The sequence below is a fragment of the Vespula pensylvanica genome, chromosome 1 (assembly GCF_014466175.1).
Source record: "Vespula pensylvanica isolate Volc-1 chromosome 1, ASM1446617v1, whole genome shotgun sequence".
In the NCBI taxonomy this organism is placed as follows: Eukaryota; Metazoa; Arthropoda; class Insecta; order Hymenoptera; family Vespidae; genus Vespula; species Vespula pensylvanica.
Window position 1 is genome coordinate 11,115,601 of NC_057685.1, and position 14,389 is coordinate 11,129,989.

Consider the following 14,389-nt stretch of genomic DNA (forward strand, 5'->3'; position numbering starts at 1 on the left):
GAAGACAAATATTTTCTAGTATTAGAAAGTCGAAAGTCTATTTTAGATCCTTCGTAGCAACTGGTAGTGAACGAGGATTCTCGATAATACCACGTATCTATAAATCGCATCCTCCGATCGTGAAAAATGATCAAATCGATCGGTAACGAATGATCGATGCCGTACGGAAGAACGTACCAATGGAGGGTTTTGAGAATTCTCATGGCGTGGCCTCTCGACGATTCGTCGTCGCTCGTTTGAATCACTCGAATCTCTCATGGAAGGCGCAGCGCGTGCTTCGAACGTCGGCGGTGGCTCACGCGAGACGTCTCATTCTTCTGGATGCCGATCCCTCTTTCTATCCCTCTCTCTCTCTCTCTCTCTCTTTCCCTCTCTCTCTCTCTCTCTTTCTATCTCTCTATCCTTTCCTTTCACCTCCTCTTCTTTCACTTTATATCCCACGCTGAGAAAACGAATCCTCTTCCTTCTCTCGCGAAACTGATTACTCAGAGCACACGCGTCACGTTATGAATTATTGTCGTTAATCACTCACATCACTTTCCCCTTCACGAAACACTGAAACATTTTCTTCTTCCTCGATGATCATCCTATGATAGTTTTTCGATTCATTATCACTTTGTCACCTTGGCGACGTGTCGTGTCCGAACGAGAAGGAACAAGGGACTAGGACAACGACGACGACGACGACGACGACGACGACGACGACGACGACGACGACGACGACGACGACGACGTCGACGACGACGTCGTCGTCAATGACGAAGACGCAAAAGAAGCTGCCGTCGTTGTCGCGATTCGCGCGTTATATCGCGCGGAGAACGCTTCTACCGGTTTTGGGCTACTGTCGGCGGCCAGGTATTCGCGGCTCCGTTAACCGCTTTAATTGCGCCCAGCTCATATCAGCCGTCGTCTACGCTTGGAAAAAATCTTCGTTCTTCTTTCCCTTCTTTTTCGATTTCGTCGAAATCGAATTTAAACCGGTGCGTTTTTCTTTCAGAGACAAGAAAAAAAAAAAAGAAAAGAAAAAGAAAAAAAAGGAAGAAACAAAAAATAATTTTCAACCCCTCATAGAAAATCTCTTTCCGTGCTTGCTTTTCGTTTGTCCTTTAGAAACGAAAAGAAGGAAATATTTATATTTTTTTCTTTCTTTTTTTTTCTTTTAAATGATAAGAAACATACACTCACGCACGCACGATTTTCTTGATAATTAAATAGAATACGTGAAAATCGTAAGGGAACGAGAAACGCGCGAGAAAGACTGGCGTCCTTCCAGGTTGAAACTGACGTGAGTTTGTTGGCTTCGCTTTACCCCGAGCGAGCGAGCCGACCGAGCCGGTGCCCATTTCGTCCGTCTCCTTCTCTCAGCTACCTCCACCTCCTACCTCCGTCTCGCTTTCACTACCCACACGTTGGTACCCTCTTCGTCCCTCCTCTTAGTCATTCTCTCACTCTCTCTCTCCCTCGTTCACTCTCTGCCCCAACCGTGGCCCGCGCATTCCTATCCTACCTCCCTCCCTTCCAACTCTTCCGAACCCCACTCCTCTTACTCTTTCTCTCTATCCTCCTTCTTTTCCTTCTCCTTCTCTATATCGTCGTCGTCGTCGTCGTCGTCGTTGTCGTTGTCGTCGTCGTCGTCGTCGTCGTCGTCGTCGTCGTTACCGGTCGTTCTCTTCGCCTCGTCTCACCATTCCACTCGTTTCGACGATCACGTGGCCTAGCATTGAAGTCTCTCGTACTTCTCATTTTCTCTCTCTCTCTCTCTCTCTTTCTCTTGCTCCCTCTTTTCCTTCTCTTTCTCTTTCTTTCTTTCTTTTCCTCCTCGTTCTAGTCCTCTTTTCCTACCTTAGCGTGCTGAAAAATATAGTCGCGCTTCATCGAGACTCATTCCGTTTGCCTTTCCACTCGCAACTGATTTTAGTCTTCCTACTGCATCATACTCTTCGAAGAATTATCAATTTACCCTTCGTAACCAGACTACATCGATATCGAGCAAAGCGAAAGAGAGCATGGAAAGGAGAGAGATCTCGATTCCGTACTATTCTACGAATTCGTGACGATCAAGGATCGACGATCGAAGTGCATGCATTTGAGTATCTCGTTTCAAAAAGATAATCGAGAGGTAATATAAAACAAATAAAATCTTCTGTTACAATACACCGTTATATTATGTTATAAATAATTATTGTATTTATAAAATGTTAATATTAATAATTTTAAAAACGTAGACGTGTATAAATAATAATAATATAAATAATAACGTATAAAATAATAATATAAATAATAAATTTCTTAAAGTTGTGTGAAATAAAATTAGCTTGCTCATAAATCTCACTTAAAAGATATAGATAGAATTGTCCTTTGCTTTGAATGTCATTATTTTTGAATATATTAAATAAATTTTTGTAATGATACATTGTATGTTATTTTGTTATAGTATGTTATTTTCTTCAAAAACAAATTCGGTGTATTTTTCAAAGAAAAGAAAGAGAAATAAAATCTCGGAAAGTATGGAAATCATAGACAAATCGTTCAACAGTATCCTTAGTATTTTCGAAAAAAACTTCTACATAAAGCTATAAAATCGAGCAATCATTATTTCGATATATATATACACACACACACACACACCCACACACATACAGCATATACACTAATATATATACCTACATACACTATATATAATATATCTAACATAGTGATACAACCGAGCAGAGAGTAATCGCTCGTAAAAAAATAAGTTGAAAATGTAGTTTTCGCATATGAGGCTCCATTTATGAGAAAAATAACTTTAAAATATATTCGATAAATTTGTACTTACTGTAAATTTCGATTAGCCGAATCTGCTTATACTCGTGTTTATGTTACATTAACATGTGCAATGTTATTATCTATTTCGTGTTGTTCTTAGTATCGTGTTGTATTAGTTTGCTTTATTATGTATTTGTTTCGAATCATCTGGTTGAAACAGATCCGCCATCGTCAAGTCGAAATTACAGTAAATATTAATTTTAAAAATTGTTTTTCTCAAAAATACTTAGTATAGCCTTGTACGCAAAAGTTATACCGTACATTTTCGACGTATTTTTTCATAGGAAGAAATCACTCTCTGTTCGATTATACAACTGTTATCGGAACACCTTGTACATACATATCGCCCGATAACAATTTTCCCGAGACAAAAATAATCTCTTTTTTTCTTTCTTTCGAGCAATTGCAAAACTTTTAATTAAACGTCGCGATTTGTTGTAAATGTTGTCGATTATTCCTAGCGTAACTATATTAATTCCCACTAATGATTTATCGCGGAAAATTACAGAAAATTACGGAAAATCTTGTTTTGATTCTCGAAGGAAGTAATCGATCTTTTGCGATCGTCTTCGATTCTTTCATATAAATTTTTCCTTCCCTCTCTTTTCCTTTAAAATAGAGAAATGTGAGAGCGTTGAAAGAGCCATAGACGCAGAAAAAAGAACGAACCAAAGAGAAAAGGAACGAATGGTCGAGTAGTTTAAAAGGAGAAAGAAAGAGAGAGAGAGAGAGAGAGAGAGAGAGAGAGAGAGAAAACACCATACAATTCCTTCATGGCGGAACAAACCGGGAAGAATTCCAAGGAGCTTGGGATTCAGGCCACCTCCCTATAGTTTTCCGTCTACGTTTCGGCTTATGTAAACCATACTGCACCGGCCAAAGCTTCGTCGTTGTCCGTGCATGGTTTCTGTCGTCTCGTCTTAAACTTGCTACGGGTAGAGTATTCAAAAGGAGAAAGAAAGATAAAGGAAGAAAAAGAAAAAAAGAAAGAAAAGGAGGAGCTAAAGAAATTATTTGAGAAATAACGACAAGTGTTGTTTTACTGTCGGAAATCTATCATCAAAAAGTGTTAAAGTTTTGTTGCATAAACGTCTTGATAACGAAAGAGAACTAGAATAACATTTATTTTTTTTAACAGTGATTTACGAAGCAAAATTTCTTGTTTATGTACAACGTATGTTAAAATAATAATAATAATAATAGTACTATAATACGAAGATATTGCCTAGATAACGAGAGACGATAAATTGACGAACAATCAAGGAATATTTAACATTAATTATAAGCTATGTGTCTGTTGTTTGCGTATTCCGCGAAAAAAAGATTAATTAACTGGATAAGGATAAAGAAATACGTGTTTCCGTTTGATTTCTGACATTCTAATGAGTCGTGTTTATTAGAAGGAATCCAATAAACATTCGTAAATTTCAAGGAGATTCATCGATAGACGGACATTTCGAATTTTTCATGAAAACATCACATGGAAAACTCACACGGCTTTACATCATCGGCAACGTCGACGAACGAGCGATTGTGTAACTCCGATAATTGCATATCCGAAGGATACGCTTCGACTTTACGTAACGTGTTTCAGGATGTGTTAATCTCTGAAATACAAAAAAGAAATGAAAACCGAAACAGATCGATAAAAGGGATAATTGACCGATCGTAATCGTATATAATATATAATGGCAAAGGACCTTACGAGACCTAAATAATCCCATATCGATTTCCGTTTTTTAGCTTTTTATTTTTTGTTTCTCTAAAAATATATCTATCGGACATTTTTATAATTTCGTCGAATCAAGATTTACCGTTTTAAAATTAACGACATTATAGAAGGAATACGTTTTATTTATATTTAATTTTCCACGAACACGTCATAACTAGAGCTCAGGTTAATCGTGTAATTTTGTTGAATTCTACTCATATTATATATTCATATTATGTTATAATTCATATCATATATATGTATATATCTGTGTGTGTATGAAATTGCGTTTAAGTTCATTATTTAAATAAAGATATATATTATTCCTTCCGTTTGTTTCACAAGTATTTCCAATTTCGGTAAAAATTTATTTCACTTAACAGGCTGTGCCATAGAATAAAAAAAATATATATGAATATACTATATATAATATTCGAATACTGGAATATTGGAACGCTCGGCATTCTTTTTATAACAAACAATTTAAAATCTGCAAAATATTCAAACATTAAATTATTCGAACGACTTCAAGAGCTTAGCTTTTATTCGAATATTTTTCTTACTTTAAAAAAGGTTCTCCGAAAGTCTATTAATCCTCAAGAAATACGAACCCGAAATTAATTAAAAGCCGGAATGCTATCGTATAGAGAAGCATACAATCGAATAGTCGAATTTCAGCTCGGTGAAATAATATTGGACGGGTTGAAAACAATAAAGTGCCATATACAGAAGGAGAGAAAGAGAGAGAAAGAGAGAAAGAAAGAGAATCAGAGAGAAAGAGAGCTCCGTTTTCGGAGCGAACTCGATTTTACGAGCGTCGTTTCGCATATCGATTACTAATTTCAAACTGCACGTAAGTACGTACAACCTGCTGTGGCAATGGCCTGGTACTTCTGTCGTTGCCGACAAGGAAAACTATTGCAATCTTGCCGACTATATTTTGGTACGTTTGAACGTGTATAACACGCGTATCAACGTTCGTTTTCTTTCTCTCACGTGTGGTCACCAATAAAGGAAGTTACGATGTCCAGACGCAGTGTTTTGTTAGAGAACATGAGAAAAGGAAAGGCTGACTTCCTTAGAAAAGCAGAGCTTTTAAACGACAAAGGGATCGCATTAGAAATCGACGAACAGATGCCCCTCGTAAAACCTCCTTTATCTTACGTTCTTAAGTGGATGCCAGAAAGAAAAAAAGGAAGATGGAAAAAGAGAATCTGGATGACGAGAAGAGAATTTATTCTCTTTTTTTTTTCTTTTTTCTCGAAATGAAATTTTTTTCTTCTTAGTGTTATACTTTGCTAGATAAAATGATAATTTTTTAATATAAATTAGTATAATTTTATGAGATTTTTTTTTTAATAAATTCATAAGATCGTACATAATTGTATCTGGATTTTGTAGAAAGACAGAAGATCCTTGAATGACGTTAATAATTTGGAAAGATATTAGAACCCTCAAAACGGAGGTCTCTCTAGTGGCCACTTAAAAGCAAAGCAATTAAGTTAAGGTTGGATGGTAGTAACGAAACTTTTCAATATTACAATCGTTAATTAAAGCATGCATGTAATTAAGTGTTATAAAGGTACATATGTATTAACTGCGAACAAACTTTGAAGCTGATGCGATAACTTCCTCTCTTTTTCTTTCTCCCAAGACAATACGTCTTTAGAAGAATCCAACAAAGTACATAACCGACGGATCGTTAAATAACAAGATCAAATCATTATCTTTCGACTCGTCATCTAAAAATACAAACGCGTTATATAAAGTCGGACTACGGGATCGTTATCGCGACTAAAATCACATCGAATGAATTGCAAAAAATAAAGAGAAGAAGATGTCGAAAATATGAAGAATGAAGAAAGAGAAAAACGTAAAACGGTCGAACTAAAAGTAGAAGCCGGGTTAGTCGATAAATCGAAGGTCGATTGGCGAGTATTGGAGTTGATAGCGTGAATAAAGGATTAACTTTGTAATAAAGAAAGTGTTATTGGTTAAATGGTCAAAAAGTTCAATGTTAAATCAAATAAGTAAACAATGTTTAAATACGAGTACAATTATTCCCTATAAAAAAATAGAAGAAAACTCATTTTAAAGAAAAAACATATAGAGTGTATATAAAATAAGAGCAAATAGTCCCCAATTTTTTAAATATATCGTTAGACCTTGAATTTATTAGATAAACATTGTTATACGCCAAAATAGCAGAAGGATAAGTCCTAAACAATAGGAATTAGATCATGAAAAAATACAACGTAACTTTGAATAAGTATAAAATGTTTAGATAGGAATATAATTACCACCGAACACGAATCATCCTCATCTTGAAAAAAATAAGAAAAAAGAACTCATTTTAAACATAATTAAACGTATACATTGTATATATATAATAAGACACCGTACAGTCCCTAAAATTTCCAGCTATATCTCTAGACCTTGAACTTTCAAAATAAACATCGTTACCTGCAAAAGTTCGAGAGGGGTAGTTCAAAACGATGGGAAAAGCACATCCAGAAGGCTCGGCAAGGATTGCAATCTTGGTTGAGGTCGAGTCTTCTTACTGTGCCACTCATCGTTTCCATTTTTTCTCTTTTTCTCACTCGCACACATAAACGCGTTCGTTCATTTACCACGTGTTAGTCGTGGGTGTGGATCGTACACGAATCGATCAGAAATTATCGATAACGGAGGGGCAAAGAAAACGTGGTAGAGTATACATCAGGCTAACGGGTGAAAATGTTGACACGACCAGAAGGCGCCACGCATGAGAACTGGTGCTCGGAATGTACTTTATCTCTTTGCCTGGCACCTGATATCGAAGGCTTATCTCTCTTTCACTCCCTCTCTTTCTCTTTTCCTCTTTTATCCGCAGGTCTCGTTCTTGCGAAGCCAGCAAACACACGGACCATCCTGCTATCTGTATTACACCTATCCGATATCACACGACTTTACAACGTCACAATGTTCACTCATGATTACGTTTACACGAACTCGTTTAGGTACACTACAGAAAAAAAGTAGCGCATTTAAAAAATTGTTTTTTTCGACAATACTTTTCTAACGAATACGATGAGACAAAAGAGCAAACGTCATTGTACGAGCTTGTTATTTTCGAATATTAAAAAAAAAGCAACATAGGAATGAAAGTAACATTAATTAACAGATTAATTATGTTAACTAGAGAATAGCAAGTTAATAACGTATTTTGTTTATATTCGATCCAGTTGGTGAAAGAATATATATGTGTAAACAAATATATATACACACACACACACATATATATATATATATATGTATAAACACATTGTAGATACATGTTGTAGTATAGGTATATAGATACACGTTCATAATTCAATTTGGTTTATCGAAGCAAACGTTAAATAAAACATTTTGAAAACGCACGAGTTCATTACTATCAACATCGAAACATACCGAAGAGCATCTGTTCGCTTTACGCCCCTTTTATCATGAACAAATGTCACTGTATTATTACGACCAACTCTATTTACATGCGTGACGATGAAACTTATCAAAAAGTATATACGTACATAAATGATTTTATCAACATTTTATCGTTACCTCTACTTACGTTCGTATCGAAAGTAAAAGTTAATAGTACGTGAATAAACGCACACATCCCTAGTCTATTTAGGTATATATACTTACTTAGGTTCGTATAATCGAGCGATATCTTCTCGGATGATATCGTTCGAGAAGCTAATTTATGAGGTCATCTCGATAAGCACGTGATCCGCAACCGAGTTGATGCTGATCGGAGTTTTGTTTATTGTCTATTTATATTCGCTATCAAAGTGGTACGTATACGTATGTAGTACGTAACTTGCTTGGAAACCATATAAAGTATACACACCTATAGTTACATATATACGTATATTTACGCGATGAAAGAAAGACTGTGAGTACACGTAAGGCCCCGCATACCGTGCGTGCGATCACACGCGCGATAGACAACCCCTTCGGTGAGTCATCCGCGGCAAATAAAACAAAGAAGTCGATCGGTTCTCTTAAGGCTATATATATGTGTGTATGTATATATGTATCTATGTATGATGTACGTATATACGTACATATGAATATATGTACGTACGTATGAACGTACTTATATATGTACTACCTACACTGTACCTTCTCCAACACTCTATCGTATCTTTTAAAAATTTTATCTTACCAAACGAATGAAATATTTTCGTTGAGAGATTTGTGTATTTTATTTTCAACATCGAAGTCGACTATATTCTAGCGATCGTACGATATTTATTATCACGAACGCGTTCAGCAAACGTTAGGAAGTAAAGAGTAAAAGGACAAGTAATTGGATCGCACGCTGATAAACGTCGATTCATTGTTCTTTTTTTTACTCAGATAACAATTGTCAATCTATTTGCGAGAATTATAGGGAAATTAGTATATGTTTGTATATGTGTTTATACTCGTTCATAAACGAGTTCTATAAACTGCGCGTAACGTATGTAGATACACTGTTATGGCAATTTTCTTTTTTTTTTATATTCGAAACTAGTTTACTTTTCACTTCCACATTCCAAATTCATGTTTTGCCTTTGCCATCGTTATTCGCCTCCTTCCTTGCACGATTTCTCGTCCATTATTGGAATACCGTAAATACATAGAGTAACTATATCGTGGTACACTCGAATGAGTTAGCCTTTGGGCTTGACGATGATACCCGATGTAGTTTATCGATTCGGAAATACATAGTAAGATAATCGATGATGGGATCAGTGACCGTATGGATAATCGAAAGTGCGCTTGCCGCCAACACTATGTATGTGTATTCGAAAGTGCGTTCTATACTTGGATAATCGAGATTCTAAGGAGCGAGGAATTCATGTATGTAGCGCGTTCGTGGGAGTATCACGGACGTTACAAGGCGACTCTTCTCGACTGACGACAGGAAATTATGTTGTTGTATTTTATTTAATGAGCCGATCGTTAATAATTAAAAAAATTATATATATATATATATATAGATAATGTAATTATTAATGATCAAATATATATGTACATATCAATAACGGGAAACGATAGAATATCTTTAATGAGCAAAACTATAATCAAATTTGTATAATATTTATAAATGTCGAATAACAATGATTTTGTTTGTAGTAATCACAATAGGACAATCAGAATGTATTGAATTTGTTGTGATTCCTTTCATAATTTTTTTATATGCGTAAAATCCAATTCTATTTAAAGAAATATTAATAATCTTAATATTCGTAAAAATATTAAGATTAATTAAGGTAAAAAATTAAGGTAAAATGAAGATAAATTTCAGATAAATGTTCTTAATTCTACAGTATTATGTACATAAACGCGTCTGCTATATATATGTCTATATCTATAGAATTTCTAATTTCCAAAAGACGAGAACAATTTTAATTATTCGATAATTAGTAATAATCTTTTATAATTATTTCATCGTATACGCGAATTATATTAAAATGAAAAGAGGAGCGTCTTGAAAAATATTTTTCAAGAGAAGAAAAATGGAAAAGAATTTTTCTACGTTCAGAATGTTTCTACGTTCGAGTAGATTAGGAAGGGAACCTTGAGTTGCTTGGATAAATACGACGAATTTTATTTCATCAACGGTAGGGACGGTCTCTTCCGGTCGTCAGGTGGACGTCCCTGTGGTCGGTGAAGCGACAGGAAACGCAGGTGCAACAACGGCCGCCACTGAATTTACTCTACCTGAGAGCCAGTTCAAAGATGTAAACGCTCGTCGTTCGTTCCATTTCTCCTTTATACAGTCCGTACACGTCATAGACCATAAAATTCGAGGAACTTTGGGGTAAGGGAGCGTAGCACGATGTCAGGTAGACGTACGCAACGCAACACGCGCACAAACACACACACATATTCGAAGTTAATATAGTATCGCTAGATAGATCTCGCTTTTAAGGTTTTCCCTGTGTGAACTGATGACGTTACCTCCATTCATAAGATTCACTATACCAAAGGGGAGTGCCGCCTGGAATTTTTTTTTTCGGTCGATTCCTAAAGTCCGTTTTACTCTCGTCGAAGGCGAAAGTCATCCGCAATCCTACGTACACGTCATGCCAAAAGCATTATTTTTTCTTCTTTTTTTTTTCTTTCTTTATCCGATCAATCGAGAACTCGTTCGTTTCGTTTCATTCGATCGATCATGTCTGACCTTACGACTCGATGTTTTTTGATTTGTTATCGAGAACCGAGAAAATTTCAAATTAGTAAAACGCTTGGAGATATTCTACGAAATTTTCACAAAAATGTTTCCGAGACTAATTGAAAGTTGCATTCCTTCAGAATACCATCGGGGAAAGCAACTATGTGTAATATAGAGATAATAAAGATTCCTAATGATTTCTACAATCTCCTTTCACGATTTCGAGAACGGGCGAAGAAGTTCTTTTGGAACAAAATGGTAGATGATAAAGAAAATTGCTTTTTGTCGGAGAAGACGGAGGCGTGTTCTCCTTAGAAGCTATAACATACCTAACGGGAACACCAACGTGTATAGTACGTCGTTTAATGTAATTCTAATTGACTTGGCCAAGTTCATTTAACTTGACCATACTGTTGCAAATTCATGGCGAATATCTTCGATAAAATAATAGATTTTACAAAAGCCAATAACTCGATTAACATTACTTCGATTTGTTTCCTAATAACATATTGATAAATTCTTTGGAAAGTTTGATATAGCAATATTGGCGTCTTCTCGAATACATTGTTTGAATCATTTAAAAATATTCTTGAAATATTCTTTATCTTTGTTGGATAAAACGAAATTCGATTCGAAAATATTAAATCTAACGTACAATCATAATGATTACTTCGGATGTGTGAAATTGATTTTTCTCCGAAAGATGAACACTGTTTTACCTCAGATCGATTACTCGGCAGGTGAACGAAACGGTTGAGCAGCGCCATCTGACGTCCGATGAGTAAAAAGTCGTTTTTTTCATGGACGGTAAAGAAGGAAGAGAAAGAAAGAAAGGAAGAGTGAAAATTAGGCGAAGATTTCAACGCGTGGCGCGCATATCACGATGTTCAACGATTTTATAAATAATCACAATTTTGATGACAAATATAAGATATCCGACGTATAACATGAGACCTCATTGCATTGATTTCTCTGCTTATATCATGTAACCTAACGTTCGAGTTAATTTTTCGTTTCGTTTGTGTATCGGTCATCGTATCAACCAATCACGGAAGAGGAGAGACGTGTGTACTGCACGAAACGTAAGCTGTCGCCATTAAGAGAAATAATTTGACTAACCTGTAAATTGCTTCGCGTTCGTCCGGTGGATTAAGAAAATTGCCGTCGTTCACCGCTGAAGACGTCGATCCTCGCGGCGACCTCGGGCCGCCCTCCGGTTCTCCAATCAGGACCTCTGTCCGGCCATTTTGGAAGGGACTGCTAGCACGGCGTTCCCCTACCTTGTTGCTGGTCTGCACTGGTTGCTGCGAAGTGATAGATTCGATCAGTATCGTATACCGTGAGTACTTCGATCGTACTAATCATATTGATCTTGCATGATCGATCATTTGAAATATTTTACATAGTATAATTATATAATTATTTATATACGATTTTATTTCTCTTGATTTCTTCTACAGAAGAATAATTACCCTCGTTAATCCTATTTCTCACTTACATTTTACAAGTAATTTTACAAATTTTCTAAACATTTCTATAGACAAATACATGTTTCGAATAAAATATTTTATCTTTATGTTATAAATACGCATAACTTTTTTCAACGGATAAACAGACTATTTATTTTTTTATTATATCGGTTCTTATTTATTCGCAAATTTTTTTTTTTTTTTTTTTTAATTAATAATATTCTAACATCTTCATTAATGTTATTAAAAGTTGCACACAAGTTTTGCCATCGAGATTTCCAATAAATAGATAGACAAAGATAAATGTGTAGTCATTACTTTTAAATGCAAAAACATTTTGTTAATACGTCAGCGTATTTACATATGTATAAGTCATGATATTTCTTTTTTTCCATTATATTGAAATACGATGTATCTATCAGCCGATATCTCTATCGAGGAATCACGATAAATCAAGGACACGTGTCTATTGAAAAAGAAAGAATCGATATACTTATACATATGTATGTTGTTATTACAACGTAATTATATGTTGCGATTTATAAACCGAATGTTCGTTCTATCACGATTTTATTTAAATTATTGAGGAATCTGAAACTGACCAAAAGATTCGTTTCATCCGATGAGGTTTGTTGCTTTTCCAAAACGTCCTTTCGTTCCTGTAAAGTTTTTCCTTCTCGCGTATCCTGACCGTCCTTGGTCAATCCTTTAGGAATCGTACCGTTACTGAGTTTCGTGAAGAAGGCGTTCGTATTACGTACATCCCTATAATAAAGATAAATAAATAAATAAATAAATAAATAAATAAAACATTTGATACGAACTACTCATGTCAGTTTAAATAATAAAACATTGTCAGAACATATTTCAAAGTCGACCAGGCATAACTACATATGAACACATGAATATAGAGTGGACTTTGAAAGAAGGTGATATTATGTACGTCCACAAAGCGGAATATGAAAATGAAAAAGCTATGAGGTGTCACACAAAAGAAAATTTATATCAAAATAATGGCATTCTAAATATAATTATTTTGTAAAAATGAGAACAGCAAACGTCAAGAATCGAATAGTTTCATTAAAAGATCACTCAAAGGTATCCTTCGAAGTAAAAATCCAGGCTACTCTCACTCAGCTTAAAGGATAAAACCAGGAGAAAACTTTCTTCGTTTCGCAAAGAATTTAAGACGGTCAATCTCGAGAAGTACTCACTCATCCGCAAGGGTCACGGTGACCTGATTACTCGTTACATCTTTTCTCGTGCTCTCCTCGCTCGTGGATGCACCGGTCTCGTTTATCTGCGGAATTAAAATAGTCCGTTATGAATAATTTATCATTTTCGTGAGAAAGGAGAGAGAAACAGAAAGAGAAAGAGAAAGAGAAAGAGAAAGAAAGTAAGAGAAAGAGAAAGAGAGAAACGGATGACGATAGTGATACGAAACTACGATAACTTTCAAATATTGATCATTCGAAGACATTTAATGAGCGTTATTAACGTACTTACAAACACACGTATATATACGTACGTATGTAAATATATACATATATACGTATGACATGGGGGGAGCTAGTAACCCCTACGTGGCGCGTCCATATATACATACGTACATACGCAGATACATACATATATACATATATAGAAACATGAATATATACATACGTACATACATACATAAATATATATATATATATATGCATATAAATATATGCATATTTACTAAAGAAAAACCGCAGCAAAGTATAATAGTTGAAAACAAGAAAAAAAAAAATAAAAATCCTGGAACGTAATAGTCGATGGTAGGTCGCTTAGCCTCGAGCAAAGCGCAACGGCTTTGTAATCGTAATTACAACTCGACGCAAGCAGCACGTTCGCATATTCACCTTCGCATTCCACGTTTCATAGGCGACTCTACTTACAAAACGGTCGTGTCGATAAATTTCTTTTTTATTTTTTTCTTTTTTTTTTAATGACGGTGATCGCACCTCCTATAGCTTCGTTTGTGACGTTCGACGTTAAGAAAGAAAACGGGGATTGATCGTTGGGCCGATAAACCATGTATGTATGTATGTTGTATGTATGTATGTATGTATGTATGTATGTATGTATATGTATGTATACATGTACTCACGTATATACATTGTCACCATATATAAATTTATCTCGACATTGCTGTATTGGGTCTACAAGACGAAATTCATGTTCCATAGCATG

The 14,389-nt window shown here is 35.3% G+C and overlaps 1 protein-coding gene across 10 annotated transcripts in view; it reads right to left on the reverse strand.

The window, feature by feature from the left end:
• The window catches only part of LOC122633581 (protein PALS1), a 66,998-nt gene that overhangs the window by 25,175 nt on the left and 27,434 nt on the right, over positions 1 to 14,389 (reverse strand). For 6 of the 10 annotated variants that reach the window (XM_043821624.1, XM_043821615.1, XM_043821632.1 and 3 more), the window contains 3 exons: positions 13,390 to 13,475; positions 12,778 to 12,940; positions 11,826 to 12,010 (listed from right to left, as the gene is read on the reverse strand). In XM_043821624.1, coding sequence (XP_043677559.1) covers positions 11,826 to 12,010; positions 12,778 to 12,940; positions 13,390 to 13,475 — 434 coding nt within the window. The other 4 variants (XM_043821671.1, XM_043821661.1, XM_043821650.1 and 1 more) reach the window with 3 other exon arrangements.